Source organism: Rhinopithecus bieti, unplaced genomic scaffold (genome assembly GCF_001698545.2).
Source record: "Rhinopithecus bieti isolate Rb0 unplaced genomic scaffold, ASM169854v2 scaffold_15436, whole genome shotgun sequence".
In the NCBI taxonomy this organism is placed as follows: domain Eukaryota; kingdom Metazoa; phylum Chordata; class Mammalia; order Primates; family Cercopithecidae; genus Rhinopithecus; species Rhinopithecus bieti.
Window position 1 is genome coordinate 8360 of NW_016808313.1, and position 25336 is coordinate 33695.

The 25336-nt window shown below is 40.5% G+C and overlaps 1 protein-coding gene across 1 annotated transcript; it reads left to right on the forward strand.

Annotated features, from left to right (window-relative positions):
- Positions 1–701: 701 nt before the first annotated feature.
- ALDH9A1 (aldehyde dehydrogenase 9 family member A1) lies at positions 702–22165 on the forward strand (the record flags this gene model as incomplete). Its single annotated transcript, XM_017886420.1, has 9 exons — positions 702–893; positions 1632–1766; positions 3186–3382; positions 4287–4427; positions 14766–14954; positions 15176–15263; positions 16749–16890; positions 19279–19391; positions 21239–22165. Coding segments are annotated over 9 exons (1292 nt in total), but the record flags the coding sequence as incomplete, so codon positions are not given.
- Positions 22166–25336: the final 3171 nt, after the last annotated feature.

The window sequence follows — 25336 nt, forward strand, 5'->3', positions numbered from 1 at the left end:
TTAGACCAAACAAAGGCATTATTTAGCGTTCTTTTTTAGGTCTAATTTCCTAAACCTTTAAGCTCATCCGTGGACTATCTGTTGAATATCTTTATCCTTAGTAAGTTGTGGAGCCCAGAACTAGAAACAGTATTTGAAAATACTATTGATTGAATGCTAAGTATTAGAAAGTATTAGAAGAGAATATGCCGCAATTCTTTGGGTGAATTAAAGTGATGCATATTACAACCTCTTAAATGCAATTGTGTGTTAGAATATTTTGTATAATTTCCCTAAGAACTGTTTTCTCCTACCATATATGAGCAAACATATATAGATATTTATGTACATATACGTATTACTTTCATTTTCCAAAATGAATTATTCCTCCATTTATGAGCCATCCATTTTCTCTCCATTTTCTACCCCTCACCTCTTCAATAAATATACACTTCAAATCAGAATGGGCCTGCCCTGCGACTTTCAGAGCCGCAGAGGGCAGGGGTTCATTCCTGCCCGGTCTTGCCCTTGTTTTACTGACTGATCTTGATATAAAGTTGTGGTCTTAAATCTTTGTCAGTTAATTCACGAGGGAAGAACAGGGCTGCTGCTGTTCAGCCATAAGCTTTTATCTCTCTTCTAAATGTAACACTGCCATTTCTTTTCATTTAAAGTGAAAACTATTTTTAGTTTTAAAAATTGAGCAATGTATTCTATTTAAGCATTAATTACATCAAGACATATTGGAATATGTCTTAAATCTAGTCTCCTGCTTCACCCAAAGGAACGGGAGGATGAAATTGCCACTGTGGAATGCATCAACAATGGCAAGTCCATCTTTGAGGCCCGCTTGGACATTGACACTTCCTGGCAGTGCCTGGAGTATTATGCAGGTTTGGCTGCATCCATGGCTGGTAAGTCCTCACCTGGTGTCTGTGACCAGCTGATAGTGAGGCAGAAGAGCAGGGCCTAGTAGTGAAGGGCAAAGATTTTGGAATTAAGACAGAACTGGGTGAAAGTCTTGGGTTTGTCAGTTTCTACCTGGGTGGCCTGGGAATTACTTTATGTTTCCTAATCTAAACTGGAGATAATAATTCCTACCTTCTTGGGTTGAGGATTAAATGAGATAGTGCATGTAAAGCACCTAGCATGATGCCTGAGCTTTAGACCAAATTGCTGAAAAACCAGTTTTCACAAGAATCAGTTTGTCATATTTACCAGTTTTATCTATTTAGCAAACTTTTTTTTGACAGCGTATAAAGTTTTTGACAATTGATATTGGATGGTTGGTAGGGCCTAGGAAGGTTGCAGGGAGCTCACATGCTTCCCCTGCTGTTGAGTGTTCCTCTCATTTCCATTTTGTTTCGTCTAAACTATCTAATAAAGGCTCAGTAAATTCTTAGAGCGTTGTTAAATCAAATAGGATGATCATGTGTTTGAAGGATAGGCAGGATTCTCTATGTGGAGAGAATATGTGGAGCCAGTGGAAGAGTGACTGGAACAAATAGAAGAATGGAGACAGGTTGAGCCTGGTGTATTGGGAGCAGTGGGGAGGCTGTGTTGACTAGAATACAAGTCAGACTGGTACAGATGTTGGTGAAATCTTGGGGAACACAGACCTGCATCCTGCTTTACTCCTGTTTTCCCCGTAGGTGAACACATCCAGCTCCCAGGCGGATCCTTTGGTTATACCAGAAGAGAACCACTTGGGGTATGTGTGGGAATAGGAGCATGGAACTACCCCTTTCAGATCGCCTCTTGGAAGTCGGCTCCAGCGTTAGCCTGTGGTAAGAACGAATTATCCCTGCATTTGAGAGCCATTTGTTCATTCTCTCATTCATTCTTTCCCCGTTCTTTACCCTTCACCTCTCTATAAACACACACTTTAAATCGGAAGGGGCCTGCTCTTGGATATTCAAAGCCTCAGAGGACATGGCTGGTTCCTGCCCTGTCTTGCCCCTCAAGCAGCTTATAGTTTAGGTTGTACACAATCATGTCTAGATATTCCCAGGTTTTATTTATTTAATTTTGTATATGAAAAGGAAGAAATTTAACTTTTTCTTATTAAATTGAATTATTGAATTAGATTTGTGCTACTTACAAATTCTTTTCCTTTCTGGACAAGAATTTTAATGTAGGGGTTAGCACTTAGGAGTTTGACTTCATTTACAAAGCAGAAGATAAACTCCTTTCTTCATTTGGGTCTTAAGAGAAATGATAAGCAAGGCTTTGATAAGCTCCTTATCAAAGAGGAGCTCTGGTTGATTAACATAAAATAGTTTTCGTACAGTATTTAAGGAGAAGAATCTTTGAGGAAAGAAGACTAATTATATCTTAGAAAAAAACTATAATGTTAAAAAGCATTACTATTAGGACGTTATATTGAAATGCAGCTTTTGTCCTGTTGCCATTGCATGTTCTTGTTTTAGCCTGTTTCTCTTTGAAAGACAGCCGTGAAAGAGGAAAAATAGGCCCAGCATTAAGTCATTAGCTTTGGGGACTTTCATCAAGTGAACCTTTCTGGTCTTCAATGTCAACTTTTATAGAATGGAGCTAATGATACCTACTTCATACTGCTGTTGAAAGTGTTAAATGAGATAATATATATGAAAAAGCCTAGATATGCAAATATGAGACTGGGCAACTGTAGGGTTTGAGATCTGTTTAATGAGAGAAACCAAGATGAAAAGGGCAAGATTTGTTTACTTATTGATATGGTTTGGCTGTGTCCCCATCTAAATCTCAACTTGAATTGTATCTCCCAGAATTCCCATGTGTTGTGGGAGGGACCCAGGGGGAGGTAATTGAATCATGGGGGCTGGTCTTTCCCATGCTATTCTCGTGATAGTGAATAAGTCTCACGAGATCTGATGGGTTTATCAGGGGTTTCCGCTTTTGCTGCTGCTTCATTTTTCTCCTGCCACCAATGTAAGAAGTGACTTTCACCTCCCACCATGATTCTGAGGCCTCCCCAGCCATGTGGAACTGTAAGTCCAATTCAGCCTCTTTCTGTTCCCAGTTTCAGGTATGTCTTTATCAACAGCGTGAAAACAAACTAATATGGTTATTAATAACATTTTTGGTCTAGGATTTGGTTGGGGAAGAGAAAACAATTGGAATTGTTCTTGAATTGTCCTCTAGTCCTGTTTTCAGGGGATCACTGGTCTTAGAAAGTATTTTTATGTTTGTGTCTTGGGTTTATGCAGGTAATGCCATGGTCTTTAAACCTTCTCCCTTTACACCTGTTTCTGCATTGCTATTGGCTGAAATCTACACTGAGGCTGGTGTGCCTCCTGGGCTCTTCAATGTGGTGCAGGGAGGGGCTGCCACAGGCCAGTTTCTGTGTCAGCATCACGATGTGGCCAAAGTCTCCTTCACTGGAAGCGTGCCCACTGGCATGAAGGTGAGGATGAAACCAGTATTGGTCAACACACATGGCATTTGGATATGGCAAAGTTGGTCCTACCCAGAATATATTTTGGAGGCTTCTCTTTTGATTTTACCTAGCCTGAATTGGGAATGGGAAGGAGATTTTATTAGGCAGAGGTGTGAAGTTTCCTATAAAAGTGTGAAGGGGGAAAGGGAGTACACATGGGGTGATTTGTGTTAGGCCAGGTTGGGGTGGAAATTAACAGCTCCAGCCTAAGGAGAGGATATGTCTGAGTGGACAGGGGCCTGGGCTGCCACCTGTATTGTTTCGTGACTTAATTTCTTGTATAGAAGGAAGGATTTTTACTCAGGCTATTTCAGATTCATTATTTTGACATGAATTTGTGTTCTGAACTCTGTCAGCCTTAAACACAGTAACAATAACACAGAATAATTTCTGGCTATGACAGTCCTGTGAATTGACAGTATTTTTTATTTTTATTTTTTTGAGACAGGGTCTCACCCTATTGCCCAGGGTGGATTATAGTGGTATAGTCACAGCTCACTGCAGCCTTGAACTCCTGGGCTCAGGCAGTCCTCCTGCTTCAGCCTCCTAAGAAGCTGAGACTACAGTCATGTGCCACTGTGCCTGGCTAAGTTTCTTATTTTTCTGTAGAGATAGGGTCTTACTATGTTGCCCAGGCTGGGACAATGTTTTTTAAATGAGCTCCCTCTTCCAATGTCAGTGCAACTCTGTGGATTCTCTTCAGTTTTCTGGAATAGAATATTTTAATAGACAAAAGGCAAAGGATATTAACAAGAATAAGGCTACAGGTCACACACAGTTTAAGCTGATTTTGTAGGTTCAGGGTCTAGTTGACCTAGCATGCAATATAATTTGTGTTAAAGTTCTGAATACCTTGTTCTTGTTCTGTAAGATCATGGAGATGTCAGCTAAAGGAATCAAACCTGTTACCTTGGAACTTGGAGGCAAATCTCCACTCATCATCTTCTCAGACTGTGATATGAACAATGCTGTGAAGGGGGCACTGATGGCCAACTTCCTCACACAAGGCCAGGTATGTACCTATCCCTGGAAGAGGTGTAAGAGGAATCTCCACCCCCTCATCCAACAGCATGTTTTAAAGCTTTTTGTTTTGCAATACTTTCAGACTTACAGAAAAGTTACAAATAGTAACTTACAGACTTACAAATAGTACAAGGAATTCCCATGTACCTTTGAACCAGATTTCTCAAATATTAACATTTTAACACATTTACTATATCTTCTTCTTTATCTGCCTGTACATACATAGGCATATTAAGTTTTTCTGAACCTTGAGAGTAAATTGTAGACATAAGGCCCCTAACCTCTAAATATAAAGTTCCTAAAAACAAGTGCATTCTTTTACATAAGCACGGCACACTTAGTAAAATTAAAAAATTAACATTGATATAGTACTGCGTTACTGAATCTGTAGCCCTTACTCAATCTACAGCCCTTATTCAGATTTTGCCACTTGTTTGACTAATGTCCTCATAGCAAAATAGAACAAAAATGTTTTGTTTTGTTTTTTTTCCTGGTCCACGATCCAGTCAAGGATGATGCATTGCCTTTAGTTGTCTTTAATCTCCTTTAGTTGAGAACAGTCCTTCAGTTATTCTTGTCTTTCAGGACATTGACAGTTTGGGAGAACAGGCCATTCATTTTGTAGAATGTTCCTTAGTTTGGGTCTGTCTGATGTTTCCTGTTAGATTCATATTGTGAATTTTTGGCAAAAATACCACAAACGTGATGTCATATCCTACTCAGTGGTGATTTAACTTTGATCACTTGCTTTAAGGTAAATCTTCACTGTAAAGTTACTGTTTTTTACTTTGTGGTTAATAAGAACTTGTAGGAGGTATTTTGAGACTATCCTGTTCCTCATCAAACTTTCATGTAGTAAATACTTCTGTCACCACTGACGATCCTTGCTGAAAACAGTTTTTATTATGGTGGTTGCAAATGGTGATTTTCCAATTCCATCATTTCTTCTATATTTGTTCACCTTCTACTGTAAGAAAGAACTTGCCCTTTACCCCTGTTTGTTTTCCATTCATTTATTTATATCAGTATGGACCCATGGATTCTTATTTCATTCTATAGGTTATAATCCAGTACTATCATTTTTATTTACCATTTTTATTTTTATTTATTTGTTTTTTGAGACAGAGTCTAGCTCTGTTGCCTAGGCTGTAGTGCACTGACATGATCTCGGCTCACTGCAACCTCTGCCTCCCAGATTTAAGTGATTCTCCTGCCTCGGCCTCCTGAGTAGCTGGGATTGTAGGCGCCCGCCACCACGCCCAGCTAATTTTTGTATTTTTAATAGAGACGGAGTTTCATTGTGTTTGCCAGGCTGGTCTCGAACTCCTGACCTCATGTCATGATCCACCCGCTTTTGCCTCCCAAAGTGCTGGGATTACAAGCGTAAGCCACTGTACCCGGCCTTTATTTTATTTTTTTATTGAGACGGAGTCTCACTCTGTCACCCAGGCTGGAGTACAGTGGTGCGATCTCGGCTCACCACAGCCTCCACCACCTGGGTTCAAGTGATTCTCCTGTTTCAGCCTCCCAAATAGCTGGGGCTACAGGTGTGTGCCACCACAGCCAGTTAATTTTTTTTTTTTTTTTTGAGACAGAGTCTCGCTGTGTCACCCAGGCTGGAGTACAGTGGCGTGATCTTGGCTCACTGCAAGCTCTGTCTCCTGGATTTATGCCATTCTCCTGCCTCAGCCTCCCGTGTAGCTGAGACTACAGGCACCCGCCACCACGCCCGGTTAATGTTTCATGTTTTTTGTAGAGACGAGGTTTTACCGTATTAGCCAGGATGGTCTGGATCTCTTGACCTCGTGATCTGCCTGCCTCGGCCTCCCAAAGTGCTGGGATTACAGGCGTGAGCCACCACGCCTGGCCTCAGCCAGCTAATTTTTTTTTATTTTTAGTAGGGATGGGGTTTTGCCATATTGGCCAGTTTGGTCTTGAACTCCTGACCTCAGGTGATCTACCCACCTTGGCCTCCCAAAGTACTGGGATTACAGGCATGAGCTACTGTACCCAGCCTCATTATTTATTTTGATGCTAAAATAATTGCAAATGGCTAGTAGGAATCCTTTTCTGTGACCTTTTGATATGTCCTCATTATTCTTTGAATACTTCATTACTTTCTGGCATAGCAAAGTGTTCCAGACTCATCTTATACTTCCCCTGGCTGCACTCTGGAATCAGCCATTTCTCTGAAGGAGCCCTGGTTCCGTTATTGTTTATCTGTTTATTATTAATTTTTGAGACAGTCCTGCTCTGTTGCCCAAGCCAGAGTGCAGTGGTGCCTTCTTGGCTCACTGCAAACTTGGCCCCCGCAGGTCGAGCAATCCTCCCACCTCAGTCTCTGGTGTAGCATGCCACCACATTGAGCTAATTTTTGTGTTTTTTGTAGAGACAGGGTTTCACTGTGTTGGCCAGGCTGATCTTGAACTCCTGGGCTCGAGTGATCCACGTGCCTCGGCCTCCCAAAGTGCTGGGATTGCAGGCATGTGCCACCATGCTTGGCCTGTTTTTTTATTTTTTGTAAATTATTTTATGATTATTTAGAAGGACTACCTTCAAACCAGTACAAGTATTTCATAAATAATATCTGGTTGTTTTGTAACCAGTTGAGTAATTTGTTGCACAATAAGCCACCTCACATCTTTCAGCAAGAAACACGCTAAGTCTGAACAGTAAAGAAATTACACAATGAGTTAGGACACAATTAAAATGTGCTTTAAATATTTTTTTGGGGGGAGAGGACACCACACTTCTCTACTCAATAAAGAGAAACAATTTTGCAGTCCAGAGGTCTTTTATTTTTTCACACCTATCATGCCATGGGTTCATAGGGAATAGGTTCTAGCAGCTCAGGCTCCTTCCCATTGGTTCTCACACAGTGTGCTTCCCTGGTGGAGTAGGCTGGTGCTTCAGCTGAACCTAGGTACCTTTCTCTTTGGCTTCCTTCTTTTTCTGATCATCTTCTTTCATGCATTTCAGAAGCTATCTTGGGTCTGAGAGTGCTTCATGTGTTCAATGTGCATATTAATTATCTTGGCAAGAATTTTGCCCTTAATTTGTTTACAACAATGCCAGTAACATGAGTAACATTGTAGACTCTTCCAGTTTTGCCCTGGTCATGCTTGTGGGGCATTCCTTTTTGAATAGTACCCATCTCTTGATGTCTACAATATTGCCTTTCTTATAGATTTGCATGCATGTGGCCCAAGCAACAACTCCATGTTTTCTAAAAGGCCTAGAGAACATGTATTGGGTACTTTTTGTCTTTCCCTGTGGTTTTCATTTTGGTGAATTACTAGAAGATGGCAGTACTGACCAAAAGTGCTGGTTCCGTTTAGTGGTGAATGGTATTTAGAAACCAAGATCTCAGTACCAGGTGTGCTTATTGCTAGTGCGGTATCATTGCTTCTAGGCCCTCTCAGAGTCCAGTGCTGGGAAATACATATTTGTGTATATGTCTATGCACATATCTATTTCTGTATCTGTCTATCTACATAAAAATAAGTTCATCCAGATACTTTTAATTACAGTCGAATACCACAGGGTTCATTTCTGCCTTCTCCCTTTCCGTATTTGTATTTCTTCTCTGACAGTAAGAAATTGGACTCCCATTATCCACAATATGTTTATGTAATTGCTCATCATAGAATACACGTAGTATTCTAATAATAGTAGTTTCAGATTTGTAAATCCATACCTCTGTGGAAAATAAACCTTGTAATTAGAGCTCAGAATTTTTTTACAGTTCTTTTTATATTTAGCTGGAGGGTATAGTCAAAATACTATATTCAAAAGTTACTTGGGTCAATTCTACCCTTCCTTCCCCCTCCTTCAGTGTGGTTATGATATTCATTTAAAATAACAGATTCATTTGTTTGTGTTTGTATTCATTTGGGTTTTATTTTCCCCATCCTTGCCGATTTTAAAATTTTATTTTCATTAGGCGAAACACAAACATGGTTCTAAACATCAGAATTTTACAAAGACAGACACTTAAAAGTGTTACTTCTCCCCATCTTGTCTGCTCTGTTTCCAGTACCTCCTTCCCACCCAGTCTTATCCATCTCCTTTGGGTAGCTAGTCTGATTTGTTTCTGATTTTTCTTCCTGTGTTTCTTTTTGCACAAATAAATAGGTACTTGTATATTTCTTACTCTTCTTTCACACACAAAAGGTAGCACATTAGAGGTACTCTTTTGTACTTTGCTTTCTTTGCTATGTGTGTGTGTGGATGAATATATACACACACACAAAGAATACATATAGTATAGCATATGTAGAATAAATATATAGAATATTCTACATAGTCTGTACTATGTATATATTCTTTGTACAAATATAGAGAGAATGCTAAAAATAATTGTGATGTAATGTGATTTTATTTTATTATTATTATTTTTTTGAGATGGAGTCTCACTCTGTAGCCCAAGTTGGAGTGCAGTGACGCAATCTCGGCTCACTGCAACCTTCACCCCTGGAGCTCAAGCGATTCTCCTGTCTCACCCTCCCAAGTAGCTGGGACTAGAAGCATGCCCTACCACACCCAGTTAATTTTTTTGTATTTTTAGTAGAGACAGGGTTTCACCATGTTGGCCAGGCTGGTCTTGAACTCCTGAGCTCAGGCAATCCACCTGCCTCGGCCTTCCAAAGTGCTGAGATTACAGACATGAGCCATCGCGCCCTGCATGAGCCACCATGCCTGGCGTGATTTTAAGTAGGTGTCACAATTCATCCGTTCATCTGTCAATGGGGTTATTTCCTTATCTTGGTTATTGTGAATAATGCTGCACTGAGCATGTGAGTGCAGATATGTCTTTAAGGTACTGATTTCATTTCCTTTGGTATATACCCAGAAGAGGAATTGCTGAATCATAGGATGGTTCTATTTTTGATTTTTTTTTTTTTTTTTTTTTTTTTTTTTTTTTTGATTTGGAGTCTCACTTAGTCACCCAGGCTGGAGTACAATGGCGCGATCTCAGCTCACTGCAACTTCTGCCTCCTTCCTGGCGTTCAAGTGATTTTCCCATGCCTCAGCCTCCGAGTAGCTGGGATTACAGGCATGGCACCACCACGCCTGACTATTTTGTATTTTTTTTTTTTTTTGGAGACGGAGTCTCGCTCTGTCGCCCAGCCTGGGGTGCATGGCCGGATCTCAGCTCACTGCAAGCTACGCCTCCCGCGGTTTACGCATTCTCCCTGCCTCAAGCCTCCGACTAGGCTGGGGACTACAGGCTCCCGCCAACTCGGCCCGGCTACGTTTTTTTGTATTTTTAGGTAGAGCGGGGTTTTGCCGTGCTTAGTCAGGATGGGTCTCGAGTCTCGCTGATCTCGCGATCCACCCGGTTCTCGACCTCCCAAAAGTGCTGGGATTACAGGCTTGAGCCACCGCGCCCGGCCTTAATTGTGTATTTTTAGTAGAGACGGGGTTTCTCCATGTTGGCCAGGCTGGTCTCGAACTCTTGATCTCGAATGTTTTGCCCACCTTGACCTCCAAAGTGCTGGGATTGCCGGCGTGAGCCACTATGCCCAGCAAAGTTTTAATTTTTTAAGGAGCCTCTATCCTGTTTTCCTTCATGGCTATACTACTTACATTCTTTTTTTTTTTTTTTTTTTTTTGAAAGGAAGTTCATTAATAAAGTAAAGGACTAAAGAATGGTTACTCTGTAGGCAGAGCTGCCCCAAGGGCTACTGGTTGCCCCTTTTTGTGGTTATTTCTTGATCATATGCTAAATAAGGGGTGGGTTATTCATGCCTCCTCATTTTAGACCATATAGGGTAAAATGACATTGCTATGGCATTTGTAAACTGTCATGGCGCTGATGGGTGTGTCTTTTAGCATGTTGGTGCATTATAATTAGCGTATAATTAGCAGCAAGGACTACCAGTGGTCACTCTCATCGCCATCTTGGTTTTGGTGGGTCTTAGCTGGCTTCTTTACCCCAGCCTGTTTTATCAGCAAGGTCTTTATGACCTGTATCTTGTGCTCACCTCCTATCTTATCCTGTGACTTTGAATGTCTAACCTCCTGGGAATACAGCCCAGTAGGTCTCAGCCTTATTTCACCCAGCCCCTACTTAAGATGAAGTTGCTCTCGTTCAGACACCTCTGACATTTCCCCCTTCCCTTTTATAAAAGAACCCTTAATCCTATGGGTTGCAGAGGGACAAAGATCCATCTTCTGTAAACTTCTTCATGCTGAATAGGGGCGATGATATTCCTGCCTAATTATTAGGGTCTCATGTATTCAGGGTAGAGAAGAGCTCAGTCAGAAAGTGTCAGGGTGAGTGTCGCTTATAACTCTTGAGTTCCGAAAAAAGGTGATATCCAAAGTTGGCCAATCAGTGCTGCAGTCTATTTCTTTTGGGTTGGGAGGGTCTCCTCAGTATTGTCCCTTCCATGGTTTGCCAGAAAGATGTTACTGGAAAGGGGCCCTGATGAGACCCCAAGAGAGGGTTCTTGGATCTTGTGCAAGAAAAGAATTCAGGACAAGTCCATAGAGTAAAGTGAAAGTAAGTTTATTAAGAAAGTAAAGGAAGGAATAAAGAATGGCTACTCCATAGGCAGAGCAGCCTATACTAATTTGTATTCTCACCAGCAGTATACCAAGATTCCCTTTTCTCCACATCCTCACCAACACTTGTTATCTTTTATCTTTTTGATAATAACCATGCTAACAGATGTGAGGTGATACCTCATTGTGATTTTGATTTTCATTTTCCTGGTGATTAGTGATGTGGAGGATCTTTTCATAAACTTCTTGGCCATTTGTATGTTTCTGGAAATACGTCTATCCAGGTCTTTTGCCCATTTGTAATCAGAGTTTTTTTTTTTCTTTTTTTGTAATTGAATAGTGTGAGTTCCTTATATATTGTGATTTTTGTGTGTGTATGGTAAAGCATAACATAAAATTGACCAATTTAACCGTGTGTGTGTGTGTATTTTTTTTTTTTTTTGGAGACAGGATCTTACTCTGTTGCTCAAGCTGGAGTACAGTGACATCATCCCAGCTCACTGCAGCCTCGACCTCCCAAGCCCAGGTGATATTTCCACTTCAGCCTCCTGGGTAGCTGGGATTGTAGGCATGTGGCACCACGCCTGGCTAATTTTTGTATTTTTTGTAGAGATGAGATTTTGCCATGTTGCCCATGCTGGTCTTGAACTTCTGAGCTCAAACAATTCTCCTGCCTCAGCCTCCCAAACTGCTAGGACTACAGGTGTGAGCCACCACTCCTAGCCTTTTTGAACCATTTTTAAGTGTAGAGTTCAGTGACATTTAATACATTTACATTGTATACAACTATCATCATTATTAATCTGTAGAACTTTTTCATCACCCCACATTGAAAACTGTGTACCCCATTAAATAATAACTCTGTTTCTCTTTCCCCTCAGCCTCTGGTAACCACTAGTCTAATTCCTGTCTCTATGAATTTGACTATTCTAGGTACCTTTTGTAAGTGGAATCATATAATATTTATTATTTCATGTCTGGCTCGTTTCACTTAGTGTAATAATATCTTCAGGTTCATCCATGTTGTAGCATGTGTCAAAATTTCTTTCCTTTTTAAGGCTTAAGTAATATTCCATTGTATATATGTATACACACACAGCACACACACACATGCACACACATACATACCACATTTCGTTTATCCATTTTTTTATTTGTGGACACTTAGGTTGTTTCCACCTTTTGGCTATTGTGAAAATGTTGCTGTGAACATTGATGTACAGATATCTATAGTAGAAGTGTCTGCTTTCAGTTCTTTTGTGTACATACCCAGAAGTGAAATAAGTGGATCATATGATAATTCAGTGTTTAATTTTTTGAGGAACCACTGTACTGTGCTCTACAATGGCAGCACCATTTTACATTTCTATAAGCAATGCACTGAGTTTCCAATTTCTCTGTATGCTTGCCAACACATGGCATTTTCTTATTTTCTTGCTTACTTTGTTTTTGATAATAGTTGTCCTAATGGGTATGAAGTGGTATCTCATTGCGCTTTTGATTTGCATTTCCCTAATGATTTGTGATGTTGACTGCATATGTAATTTTATAAGATATTGCCAAATCCCTCTCTGAAAGGAAATGTTGCATTCTTTTTTTTTTTTTTTAGTTAAGCAATTATTTTATTGCTCAAGTACATAGACAAATTTATGTAACCAGGGCAGAGGCTGTAGATGATTCATATTTCCAGTTGGGAGAGAGGACTCACTTGGTCTTATAATATGGAGCCAAACAGTGAATCTGGTTTTCTATCATAATCAGATGGAATTTAGCATCCTTATCCTTCCTCTTCCTCTCAAGAAGCTTACTTATGCAGCACCATGTGAATCTCTCAGGATCCCACTGATTTGTGAAGGAGTCAGACCCTTCTTGGCCAGTTTTTAAATCTGCTCCTTTGTGTTATCAGATGTCAGCTTCAGCCAAGTGGGGATGCTGCAGTGATAGGGCAAAGCCGACTGGGACAGACCCTTCCTGGAAGCGTACATGCGACCCATGATGGCAGCTGTCAGGCAGCAAAAGGAACATTCTTACTAACGATGCATGAGTACCTATTTCCTAATAGCCTTTCTTAACAGCATATATAGTCACAATTTTAAATTTTTATCAGATAGATGAGAAGTGGTATTTCAGTATAGTTTTAATTTCAGTTTGTTTGTTTATTTATTTATTTGTTTATTATTTTTGAGACAGAGTCTCGCTTTGTCTCCCAGGCTGGAGTGCAATGGGATGATCTCAGCTCACTGCAACCTCCACCTCTCGGGTTCAAGTAGCTCTCCCAACTTAGCCTCCCAAGTAGCTGGGACTACAGGTGTGCACCACCACACCCAGCCACTTTTTTTGTATTTTTAGTAGAGATGAGGTCTTGCCATGTTGGCCAGGCTCGTCTTGAACTACTGACCTCTAGTGATCCACCTGCCTCAGCCTCCTAAGGTGCTGGGATTACAGGCCTGAGCCACCATGCCCAACCTAATTTCTGTTTTTATAATTATGAATGACATTGAACATCTTTTTCAAAATTCACATATAATAAAATTCACATTTTGGTGTGTTATACTATGAGATACGATTTTCATTTAATTTTTAAGAGTTTTTTAAAATTAGTGATAATAGCCTTTTATCTGAGATAAATGTTGCAAATAATTTTATTCCAATGTTTTAATGGTCTTGGTTTAGTTTAAGGTATTTACCATGCATAAAATTTTGTTTTTCTGTAGTCAAATTTATCAGTGTTTTTTCTTTAACTCTGTCTAGATTTTGGATAATAGAAAACCTTTTTCTACACCTAGGTTTTAGAGGAATTACCAGTATTGTCTCTCTCTCTCTCTCTTTTTTTTTTTTTTTTTAAGTCTCGCTCTCTCATCCAGGCTGGAGTGCAGTGACGCAGTCATGGTTCACTGTATATATTCTTGAACTCTTAGGCTCAAGTGACCCTGCCACCTTAGCCTCCCAAGTAGCTGGGACTACAGGTGCATGTCACCACACCCGACTAATTTTTGTACTTTTTGTAGAGATGGGGTTTCGCCATGTTGCCCCAGCTGATTTTGGACTCCTGAGCTCAAGTGATCCGCCCACCTTGTCCTCCCAAAGTGCTGGAATTACAGGTGTGGGCCACTGCGCCCTAATTTCTTATTTTATATTTTGATTCCTGATACGTTTGGAGTTTATTTTTATGTATGATGTAAGATGTGTATCTTATTTTATGTTTTCCACATTACTGATGATTTGTTCTAGCACCATTTATTTAGTCCATCTCTGTCCTAATGGTTTAGCTTTCGCCTTTATCATAGACTAGATTTCCATGAGCACTTGGATCTGTTTTTGGACTTTTCTGTTCTGTGTTCTTACAGCATTTGAACAGTGTTTATGTTCCTTTCTATAGGAGGGTCTAAATAGTGATTATTAGTGATTTCAGAGACAAATTTTTTTAACAATTAGATTTCAGACCACAATTCTTGATATAGTTTTACTTTTCAGTTCCCTTCCATTCTTAAAATATACAGCCAGGTTGAGCCCTGATACAAGGAAGTAGGAGAGGTGCTGTGGGTTATATGTATCTAGTAATGGCCTTAACAACATTTAAACAAGCAAAATAAGAACTAACTTTTACCTCAAAGGGCAGATTTTGCTTGTGGAGTGGCATGTCCACAATTACGTGTGTGATCCTTCTTATTCAGTATGGAGACAATTTTTAGAAATGGAAATATCCTTTAAAAAAATGTATAGTGTCTCTTTTCAGTTTAAAGGTTTTAGATTGTGTTCCTTTTCCCTTTTTTCTCCTTACACACATAGAAATTAATGTCTTGTGTTTGTCCTTTAGGTTTGCTGTAATGGCACAAGAGTATTTGTGCAGAAAGAAATTCTTGATAAATTTACAGAGGAAGTGGTGAAACAGACTCAAAGGATTAAAATTGGAGATCCCCTTCTGGAAGATACAAGGATGGGTCCACTCATCAACCGACCACACCTGGAGCGAGTCCTTGGGTTTGTTAAAGTGGCAAAGGAGCAGGTAAGAAATAATTGGCAGTAGGGTGGGGTTGGGGAAGATTATACTGCTTTGTGCCCTTTTCATGTTAATATTCATTTGACTATTAGCATCCCTGGCTGTGTTCTGCTTTGTACCTGCACTGGGAAGACTAAGTACGAGTTTGTTTGGGATACAATTAACATTTCGGGAATGCATTTTGGAGTTGTATTTGTAATGCAAAATACTTTTTTCCTTTTCGGCAGGGTGCCAAAGTGTTATGTGGTGGAGATATATATGTACCTGAAGATCCCAAATTAAAGGATGGATATTACATGAGACCTTGTGTATTAAGTATGTCCTCTTTTTGTTTGCTTTTAGATGATTTGAATTAAATACTGAATAGACAGAGATGAATATTTATAAAATGTGTACATGGTATAAAGCAAAGGCTGGCAAATTATGTGGTCCTGTTACCCAAGTTTAAGAAGTAGAACTACTCCATTATCTTCGAAGCCTTTTGTGTGCCCCTCCTTTAGGGCACCCATATGTATTAGTTTATCCAGGACCACAACTATTGTTCTGGAAGCAAGGAGCTCAAAATGTGAAAGTGCCTATTTGATTTAAAAAAATGAAGTAATAAATTTAATTCCTTGAGAAAATAAAGAATGTTTCTCATGTGACTTGTAGATCATTGTGTTAGACATTTTGCATTGCTATGAAGGAATATCTAAGATTGGGTGAGTAGAAGAGATGTTTCTTTGGCTCATGGTTCTGCAGACTGTACAGGAAGCGTGGCACTATCATCTGCTCCTGGTGAGGTCTCAGGAAGCTTTCAGTCGTGCTGGAAGGTGAAAGGGGAGCAGACAAGTCACATGGTGAGAGAGAGAGCAAGAGAGGCGCCAGGCTCTTTTAAACAGCCAGCTCTGTGTGAACTCACAGAGCGAGAATGCACTCATTACCATGGGAAGGACATCAAGCCCTTCATGAGGGATTTGCCCCTGTGACCCAGACACCTCCCACTAAGCCCCACCTCCCAACAGTGGGGATCATACTTCAGCATGAGATTCGGAGGGGAAAAGCATCCAAACTGTATCGGTCATCAAGATAATAAAACCAGTTTGTCAGATAATATACTAATCTTTTTAGAAATTACATAATTTAATAATTTTTAGTACCTCCATTCAATCTTAAAAATCTAGTTTTGACAATCAAGGTGTATGTAGTCGTCCTACTCCCACCCATCTACTTCCCTCCTACTTCAGAGATAACTACTATTCTCAATGTTGTTTTATCATTCTTACGCTTTTCTCTATCATTTTATAGTGTGTGTTAGTATCCCCTACAAAAATGTTGGTAGTTTTGTAGGCTTTAAACAATTATATATAGGTTGAACCATGTTGTATAATTCCTTACATCTTATTTGAAGATAAATTAAGCTGGTTTTTGCCCCTAAGGTTGATAGTGGTGTCAGTTTTTAACAACTTCATATTTGATACAGTGTATAACCTTTAACCCCCCTAAAAAGAACCACTGATGTTTAAAAGCTGAAAACCTAATGTTTATTCCATGAATTAGGTTGCAGTTATTACATGAATATTTAATAAATAGGAAAAGCTTACAATACATTGTTAAATTAAAAATATTGGGGCCAGGTGCAATGGATCACTCCTGTAATCCCAGCACTTTGGGAGGCTGAGGCAGGAGGATCGCTTGAGCCCAGGAGTTTGAGACCAGACTGGGCAACATAGTGAAACCCCATCTTCAAAAAATTAGCTGGGGGTAGTGGTGCACACTGTGGTCCCAGCTACTCAGGAGGTTTTATTTTAATGTTTGCAGCTAATTGCAGAGATGACATGACCTGTGTGAAAGAAGAGATCTTTGGGCCTGTTATGTCCATTTTATCATTTGACACTGAAGCTGAGGTTCTAGAAAGAGCCAATGATACCACTTTTGGACTAGCAGCTGGCGTCTTTACCAGGTATATGGAGTGGGACACTGAGAGCAGTTTTGAAGGAGCGGGGGCTGCAGTATCTGCTTAGATATGTAATTGATGTTATTCTCTTACTTTAGTTTGCCCTCATAGGAGCCATCAGCACTTTCTATTTGCTTCAGGTTAAGTCAGAAGATACGAAAGCAGCATTTTGTAGTTTGCTGTAAATGGCCAGAGAACCTGCTATTGAGTTTTAAATTGAGCTTGTTTAATAAACACTTAAGATTCTGATCTGTGTAAAGCATTGGGTTAGATGTCTTTTGAAAACACACATGACAAGGAATTTAGAAACCTGTAAGTATATAAATTGTGTGGAGTATTCTTCAAAACATAATTTTAATGGCATTATAATAGTTCCTAATTGGAATGCATTATAACTTATATAGCCATTTCTTCTATGGTTGCATATTTAGGATGTTGTTTCCAGTTTTAAATATTACAGTAATGTGATCAATATCTTTGTGCATAAACTTACCCTCTACTGTAATGTAAAATGGCGCTGCCAATTTGGAAGAGTTTAGTAGTTCCTCAAAAAGTTAAACATAAAGTTACCATGTTACCCAGCAATTCACTACTAGATATACACCCAACAGAAATGAAAATATATGTCCACACAAAGGCCTGTACACATTCACAGCATGATTATTCATAATAGCCAAAAAGTGAAAACAACCCAAATGTTGTTTTCACTTTTTGTGAAAACGCTTTGGGAGTGCAATTTCTTTGAAACCAATTGCAGATTGCTTGGTTTTATACAAACTTTGATTTGTCTTTGGCAGTAGAAGGCAGTTTGCTAAAGCTGCTTTACACTTGGAATTATGCTGTTTCTTTGGTGATACATAAAGTTCCAATTTTTTTTTTTTTTAATAACTTTGTGGTCAGGAACTTGGGAAGAAAGCCCAAGTCTCACTTGAGGACCTGATGTAATTGCTTCCCTTTGAGCTTTGAAGAAAAGATTGAGGAGCTGCTCTTTTGATTTGGGGACTGAGCAGGTTAAGTGCTCTTACTTTGCCACCCTCATACAGACAAAGTCCAGTTACAAAGGCGGGTAACTCCAATGTGCTATTCTTTTCTTCTTACCAGCTTTACTGGGACAATGCACATACTGTACAGTTCACCCACTTAAAGTGTACAATTCAGTGTTTTTTTAGTTTATTCATGGAATTGTGCAACCATCACCATAGTCTATGTTTAGGACACTTTCATCTCAAGAAGAAACCTTGTGCCCCTTAACAGTTGCTTTTCATTCCCACTCCTCACCCCCAGCCCTTGGCATGCACTAAACTACTTTCTTTCTCCATGGATTTGCCCATTCTGAACATTTTATATAAATGGAATCATACAGTGTGTATTCTTTTGTGACTGGCTTCTTTCACTTAGCATAATGTTTTCAAGGTTCATTTGTGTTGTGGCATTTATCAATACTTTATTCCCAAATAATATTCCGTGGTATGGATATGGACCACTTTTTGTCCATCCATTCATCTGTTACAGGCATTTGGGTGGTTTTCACTTTTTGGCTGTTACGAATAATCATGCTGTGAACATATGTGTACAGGCCTTTGTGTGGACATATATTTTCATTTCTGTTGGGTGTATATCTAGTAGTGAATTGCTGGGTAACATGGTAACTTTATGTTTAACTTTTTGAGGAACTGCTAAACTCTTCCAAATTGGCAGCGCCATTTTACATTCCTCCCAACGACATATGAAGGTTCTAATTTGTCCACATCCTCACCGGCCCTTGTTATTGTCTGTCCTTCTGATTTTAGCCATCCTTGTGGGTGTGAAGTAGTATCTCATTGTGGTTTTTATTTGCATTTCTGTGGGTTTTCTTTTTCACTTTCTTGATAGTCTCATTTGTAGCACAAAATTTTAAATTTTGACCAATTCCAATTCTGGTTTTTTTTTGTCAGTTACTTTTGGTGTCATAATCTAAGAAATCTTTCCCTGACCCACAGTCATGAAGATTTATTCCTCTGTTTTCTTCAAAGAGTTTTATAGTTCTCAGTCTGACAGTTTTAGGTCTGTGATGCATTTAAGTTAATTTTTGTGTATAGTGTAAGAAAGGGCTCCACCGTTATTTTTTGCGTGTAGATATCCACTTGTTTCAGCACCATTTGTTGAAAAGACTGTTTTTCCCCCATTGAATTTTGGGCACCCTTGTTGCTGTTACTTATTTTAAAGATGCCTTGTGCTTGGGACTATAAAATCCAATCCATGTCTTTTTGCCTGGATGATCAAAGATTTTAAAACATTTTGAAGAAATGAGAATTTAGTAAGATTTGGGAACCCTAGAACTGGCAGTGTAACTTTTCCTGTTAAAGTAGTAGACTAAGAAACTTTGAATAATGCACATTCTTTTTTTCTTCATAGGGACATCCAGCGGGCTCATAGAGTGGTAGCTGAGCTTCAGGCTGGAACGTGCTTCATTAACAACTATAATGTCAGCCCAGTGGAGTTGCCCTTTGGTGGATATAAGAAGTCAGGTGAGGAGCTGGGAGGTGTGAATGCAAACCAGGTCTCTAGAGATAGGTCGTAATGCAGACCTTACAAACCAGTATTCCTAAATGTGTCTGCAGATCAGAATCACCTGAGGAAATACAGATTCCTGGTCCTTTCCCAGATCCACTGTGGCAGTCTCTGGGAATGGAAGTCAAGCATCTTCCCCTACCCAACACTCCCTAAATCTTTCCAGAGGGTTCTGACATATAGCCTGGCTTGTGAACTGCTGATAGATATCTCAGAAAGGTTTGTCTTGTGGGTAGAATACTTTTTCTGCACAGCCTGTGATTGCTGTAAGCATAAAATAAAATCACTCCCTTAGGGGTTCCATATCAGGGATGTCCATCATCATCCACTGTGGAGGTTTTAGATTCCATTTAGGTAAAGTGTCTCTAAAGTAATATCTCAGTAACTTTGTTTCCTCTGTTATATCAAATTAAAATCTTTAAATTTATCATTAAGCAATCAATTATTATCGTTTTCATTACCCTCGATGGCATATGGGAGTGTGTTTCCTTAGCCACTGCTCATTCATTTCGTTTATTCTATAGTCAGACATGTTACCACAACATACAAATTTATAAGTCTGGTATGTCAGGAGAGGATTTGAGGCATCAGGAGTATAGCCAGAACCTTTGGAGTTTGTTGCCTGTAAATATTCATTTACATATTTCTCATGCTGTTCTTCTAGAGTGAAAATTGGTTTGGACTTTGTTGAGGCATCATTCTAAGAGTCTGACCTCTAGTTTCTGTGAGAAATATTTACAGCCATCACGGTGTTGGCAAATATATAAACCCTGATGAACACTGATGAGATGGTGGGTGTTAATTTGACAGTCTTATTTGTCCCTGTGGGGTACTCAGAGGAGTCGTACACACAGGCACAAGTGCAGGTGGGAACCAAGGTGCCATCTTAACAACATGTAACATGTAACATTACATGTTAAGTTTCTGATAGTCCCTCAGGGCAGGGAATTATTTGTTTGGAATCAGCAGCTTAGGCCTTTGGAGGGCCTCCTAACTTTCCCTTTCCTTTGGACCAGACCATGCTATATCGAATGAGAGAGCGAGAAAGATGACCAGATGTGCAGAGCAGCACCTGGCCTAACAGGCCTGACCAGCTGTGTGCTTAGGGGATTTGGAAAGCAACAAAACACAGAGTGAGGTCTTCCCAGGACCTTTGTGTGTGATACCATTTGAGTGGTGCTCCCTGGAAATGCACATATTTGGGACCTCAGCCTTGCCCTTAGAAGGCAGAGCCTGCCTAAGTCTAGCGCAGGGTGTACAGGCAGGGCCAAGGGTGGGATACTACCTTTTAGCACAGTAACCTCATCCACTAGTAGTTGGGCAGTGTCTTGGACTCTGAGTAATCAGAGGGACCTTCAGTGCCCCCTCCCCAACATGAGTGGGTAGGTTAAGTTAGTAGGTTGCTCTTACAGGTATATAAGAAATGGTGAATAAGCCTATTGTGTAGAGTTAAGTTTTAAATTAGCATCAGTTTTCAAGGGTGTCAGGTTGATTGCTGTAGAGATTGCCTTTAACACTTGATACAAAATCTGAGCATTTTTCAGACCTCAACCCAAAATAGTAGATACCTGAAATTAAGATTCATATTGGTAAGAAAGAAGACCTGTATATTTCCCTGTCCTCATCCCCAAAGGCCAGTGGGTCATTTTCCCCATGCCTAACTCCATTCATAGCTAATATGTGGATTAAGGACTTTATTCCAAAACATTTAGGTTCTATATTCTTCCTTAGCCCTTTGAAGATCACTGTGACTTTTCAGACTATTGTAGTGATGGCTCAACCTGACCGCTTCTCCTCCTTTCAGGATTTGGCAGAGAGAACGGCCGTGTGACAATTGAATATTATTCACAACTGAAGACTGTGTGTGTGGAGATGGGTGATGTGGAATCTGCTTTTTGAAAACCTGCAGTGAAACCTACTGACATGGCCAGGCTGTGGAATGATGCGAATCGGCCCTGTTTACAGAGGCAGTACAACTGAATGTTATTTTAAATTCAGAATTTTGGCATTCAGGATAAGAGAATGGTTCATGTTACTCTTTTTCTCTCCATCAGCTTCGTCACTGAAAATGTGCATTAAGTGCCTTGTAGATACTAATCAAGAAAGTTGTCATTCTCCTCAAAGTATATTTTTGTGAAATCTTTTAAGAGCCAGTAACATACTTCTAGAGAGCAGGAAACGGGGCTGGGATAATACATCTTCCACACATTTGGCCCACTGACGATGTTAATTCTCTGGCGTATTTCAAAGAACTTGTTCCTGGCTGATCCAAGTGCAGTGGTATTTACAGCTAATTGATCACAACCAGTTTCTAGATTTCTTTGTTCCTTCTCCATTCCTACTGCTTCACTTGACTAGTCTTGAAAAACAACAACAACAACAACAACAACAAACACCTTGTTCCTTTGTAGGTTCCTGGTAGAATCAATAGAGATGATTTCAGCTCATTTACTTTCTTTTAAGCCATATCCCTTGTCATTTCATTGAGAAAGCTGATAACCGGGATAGGGAGGGGATTAGATAATAGACGGGGTCAAATTCTGTGTGAATGTTAACTTGCCTAGTAAGCACTTTGTCTCTGTTCACTACTGCAATAGAGGAAAGCTATCTCCCTATCTTGGGTCCTTGAACTACAGCCTGCTGTCTTACACCAGCAGAGCTACCCTTTAAATGTACAAATTATTTGTATGCTAATGTAATATGGTGAAATTAAAATAAATCACACTGCTAATTCTTTTGCTTTCGTGTTTTGAAACTAAACGTATCTTGAGGTTATAGGAGGACAGAGGATAGGGCTGATGTTAAAAGCACAAGGCAGGGGGATTTGATCTTTGCAGTAAGAACAAAAGGACAGGTTTGGTTGCAGTGATGAACTTTTTATGGTCCAGGTAAGCATTCAGGCTCCATGTGCATTCTCACCTGGATAAGCAGTACCTGTCCCTGAAGAGTTGTCAGATCACTGTGGCTTTTCAGACTATTGCAGTCATGCCTCACTCTGCCCCCTTCTCTTCCTTTCAGGAGAAGAGTTTATAAATCATAGCTAATTTAGTAGTCAGAGATAAGGGATGCTTGTCACTGGGCCTGGATTTAGTTATGTATTATGATGAGCAAGTACTGTAGTTTTAGAGCATAAGAACAACCGAATCAGCCTTTCTTGGTGTTTCTTTGCACAGAGGACACATATGTGATACTGGACAAAGCCAATAGCGTTATCTTACCCTGTGTCCGAGGGGATCCTGTGCACCTTAAGCAGTAGGAGCTGCCTGGAAGAAGGTAAGTTTCTGATAGTCCCTCTAAAGCAAGATTGTCCAGTCTGCAGCCCACGGTCCATATGCAGCCCAGGACAGCTTTGAATGCAGCCAAACACAAATTTGTAAACTTTCTTAAAACATGAGGTTTTTTCCTTTTAGCTGATTGACTATTGTTAATGTTAGTACATTTTATGTATGGCCCAAGACAATTCTTCCAGTGTGGCCCAGGGAAGCCAAATGATTAGACACCTTTGCAAGAGAAAACAGCAGGGGAAAGGGAAGCAATATTTAAGTACTCACTGTGTTCCTACTGCTACACTCCTCATTTATTACTCACATTAAGCCTAAGAAAGGGATTATCCCTGATTTTCAAATGAAGAAACAGATTTGGAGACATCTTGGTCCCAGGTAAGTGTGATATTTTATGCATCTATATAAAATTATGTATCTTTTCATCCATGGTTCCTGGCTCATAACTCCCTTGGTATGGTTTTTTGTTATAATGTTGGGGCACTTCAGGCCTCAGAAAACAGAATGTCCCTCTCTGACCTTCTGTCCTCCTTTTCACCTGCCCAAGGCAGGCTCCAATCTTCCACCACTTTTCTGATTCTGGGTCCTAACACTCCCATTTCAGAAGGGGTCCTGCCTGCTGCCCTGCAGGAAGAAATGCCATACAGAGAAGCCAGGAATCTGAAGACAGGCCTTGCTGGGTTTCGCCACTGAGCCTCCTTTGTATTAGATCATACCCCTTTAGTCCAGTCACATTTCTACATGGTGTCCGTGTTTCAGTCATGCCTCTCTAATGAAGTCTAAGAGGCCCAAGAGGACAGGCTTCAGGGAGCGTCTGGAGAGCTGAACATGTGGGGGCTAACAGGAAGGTGAATAAGAACACGTGCATGTGCCAGGAAGGTGGTGCACCCCAACTCCACGGGAACAGAGGCTCCTGTGCTTGGGAGCCTTCCAGACCTGGCTGTATGTATCCTTTCATTTAGTTGTTTATTTGTGTCCTTTAAAATACATTTTATTTTTCCAGAAACAGGGTCTCACTCCATCACCCGGGGTCTCCCTCTGTCACGTCACTGAACGAAAGTACAGTGGTGTGATCATAGCTTACTGCAGCCTCGACCTTCCTGGGCTCAAGTGAACCTCCCACCTCTCAGCCCCCCCCAGTAGCTGGGACTACAAGTGTGTGCCACCAGGCCTAGCTAATTTTTCTGTTTTCTGTAGAGAAAGGGTTTCACCATGTTGCCCAGGCTGGTCTTAAACTCCTGGGCTCAAGTGATCCTCCAACCTTGGCCTCTCAAAGCACTGGGATTACAGGCATGAGCCACTGCACCTGGCCTAGGATATTCTTTGTAATAAACTAGTAAATGCATTTCTGAGTTCTGTGACCCACTGTAGCAAATCAGTCGAACCTCAACTTGAAGCCAGTCAGTCGAGTTCCAGAAGCTTGGACTTGCAGCTGGTTGGAGTCAGGGGCAGTCTTGGACTGAGCCCTCAACCTGTGGGATCTGATGCTATCTCCAGATAGATAGTGAGAATTGAATTGGAGGATGCCCAGCTGGTGTCCACTGCAAAACTGATTTGCCTGCTTGGTGTGTGAACAGAAAACTCCAACATTTGGTCACAGAAATCTTCTGTGTTGATTGTTGTATGAGAGCAGAGGAAAAACCGTTTGTCTTCCACATCAACAAGTCTGTAAGTTGGCAACTTCAAGCCAGGTGTGTCTCCAATTCCTGTGCTTTCTGCTACCCTCTCTGTTTCCTAGAACTGAACCCAGTATATTAGTTTCCTATGCTTGCTATAACAAATTACCACCAACTTAGCAGCTTAAAACAACACACATTTATTATCTTGCAGTTCTGGAAGTCAGAAATCCCAAAATGGTTTCACATGGCCAAAACCAAGAAGTTGTCAGGGCCACAGTCCTTGAAGAGGCCGTAGGAGAGAATCCTTTTCCAGCTTCTGGAGCGGCATTCCTTGCATTCCTTGGCTCGTGTTCCCCTCCTCTTAGATGCCAGCAGCTTAGCATCTTCAGAATCTCTCCCTGCCCCTGCTGCCTTCTTCCCTGTGTAGTCAAACTTCCCTTTGCCTCCCTCTTAGAAGAACACTTAAAGGGCATTTAGGGCCCATGCCTATAATCTCAGCAGTTTGGGAGGCCAAGGTGGGAGAATTGCTTGAGGCTAGGAGTTTGAGACCAGCCTGGGCAACATAGTAAGACCCCATCTCTACAAATAAAAAATTTTAAAAAAAGGAGTGTGGCAGCCCAAATGCGTAGTCACAGCTATGCGGGAGGCTGAGGCAGGAGGAACACTTGAGCCCAGGAGTTTGAGTTGCAGTGACCTAGGATCATGCCACTGCACTCAGCTTGGGCAACAGGGTGAGACCCTGTCTCCAAAAACAGAAATGAAGACTCTCATTTCCCTCCTCAGACCTGTGAATCGGAATCTGCATTTTAACAAGATCCTCAGGTGACTCATAAGCACAAGAGTCTGCCAAGTACTGCTTTTAGAGCAATGGTTCTCCACTTTCACTGCACATTAGAATTGCCCAGTGAGAGCTTTGAAAATACCAAGATTCTCATTTAATTGATCTGAGCATCTGGAATTTTTTTTTTTTTTTTTTTTTTTTTTTTTTTTTTTTTTTTTTTT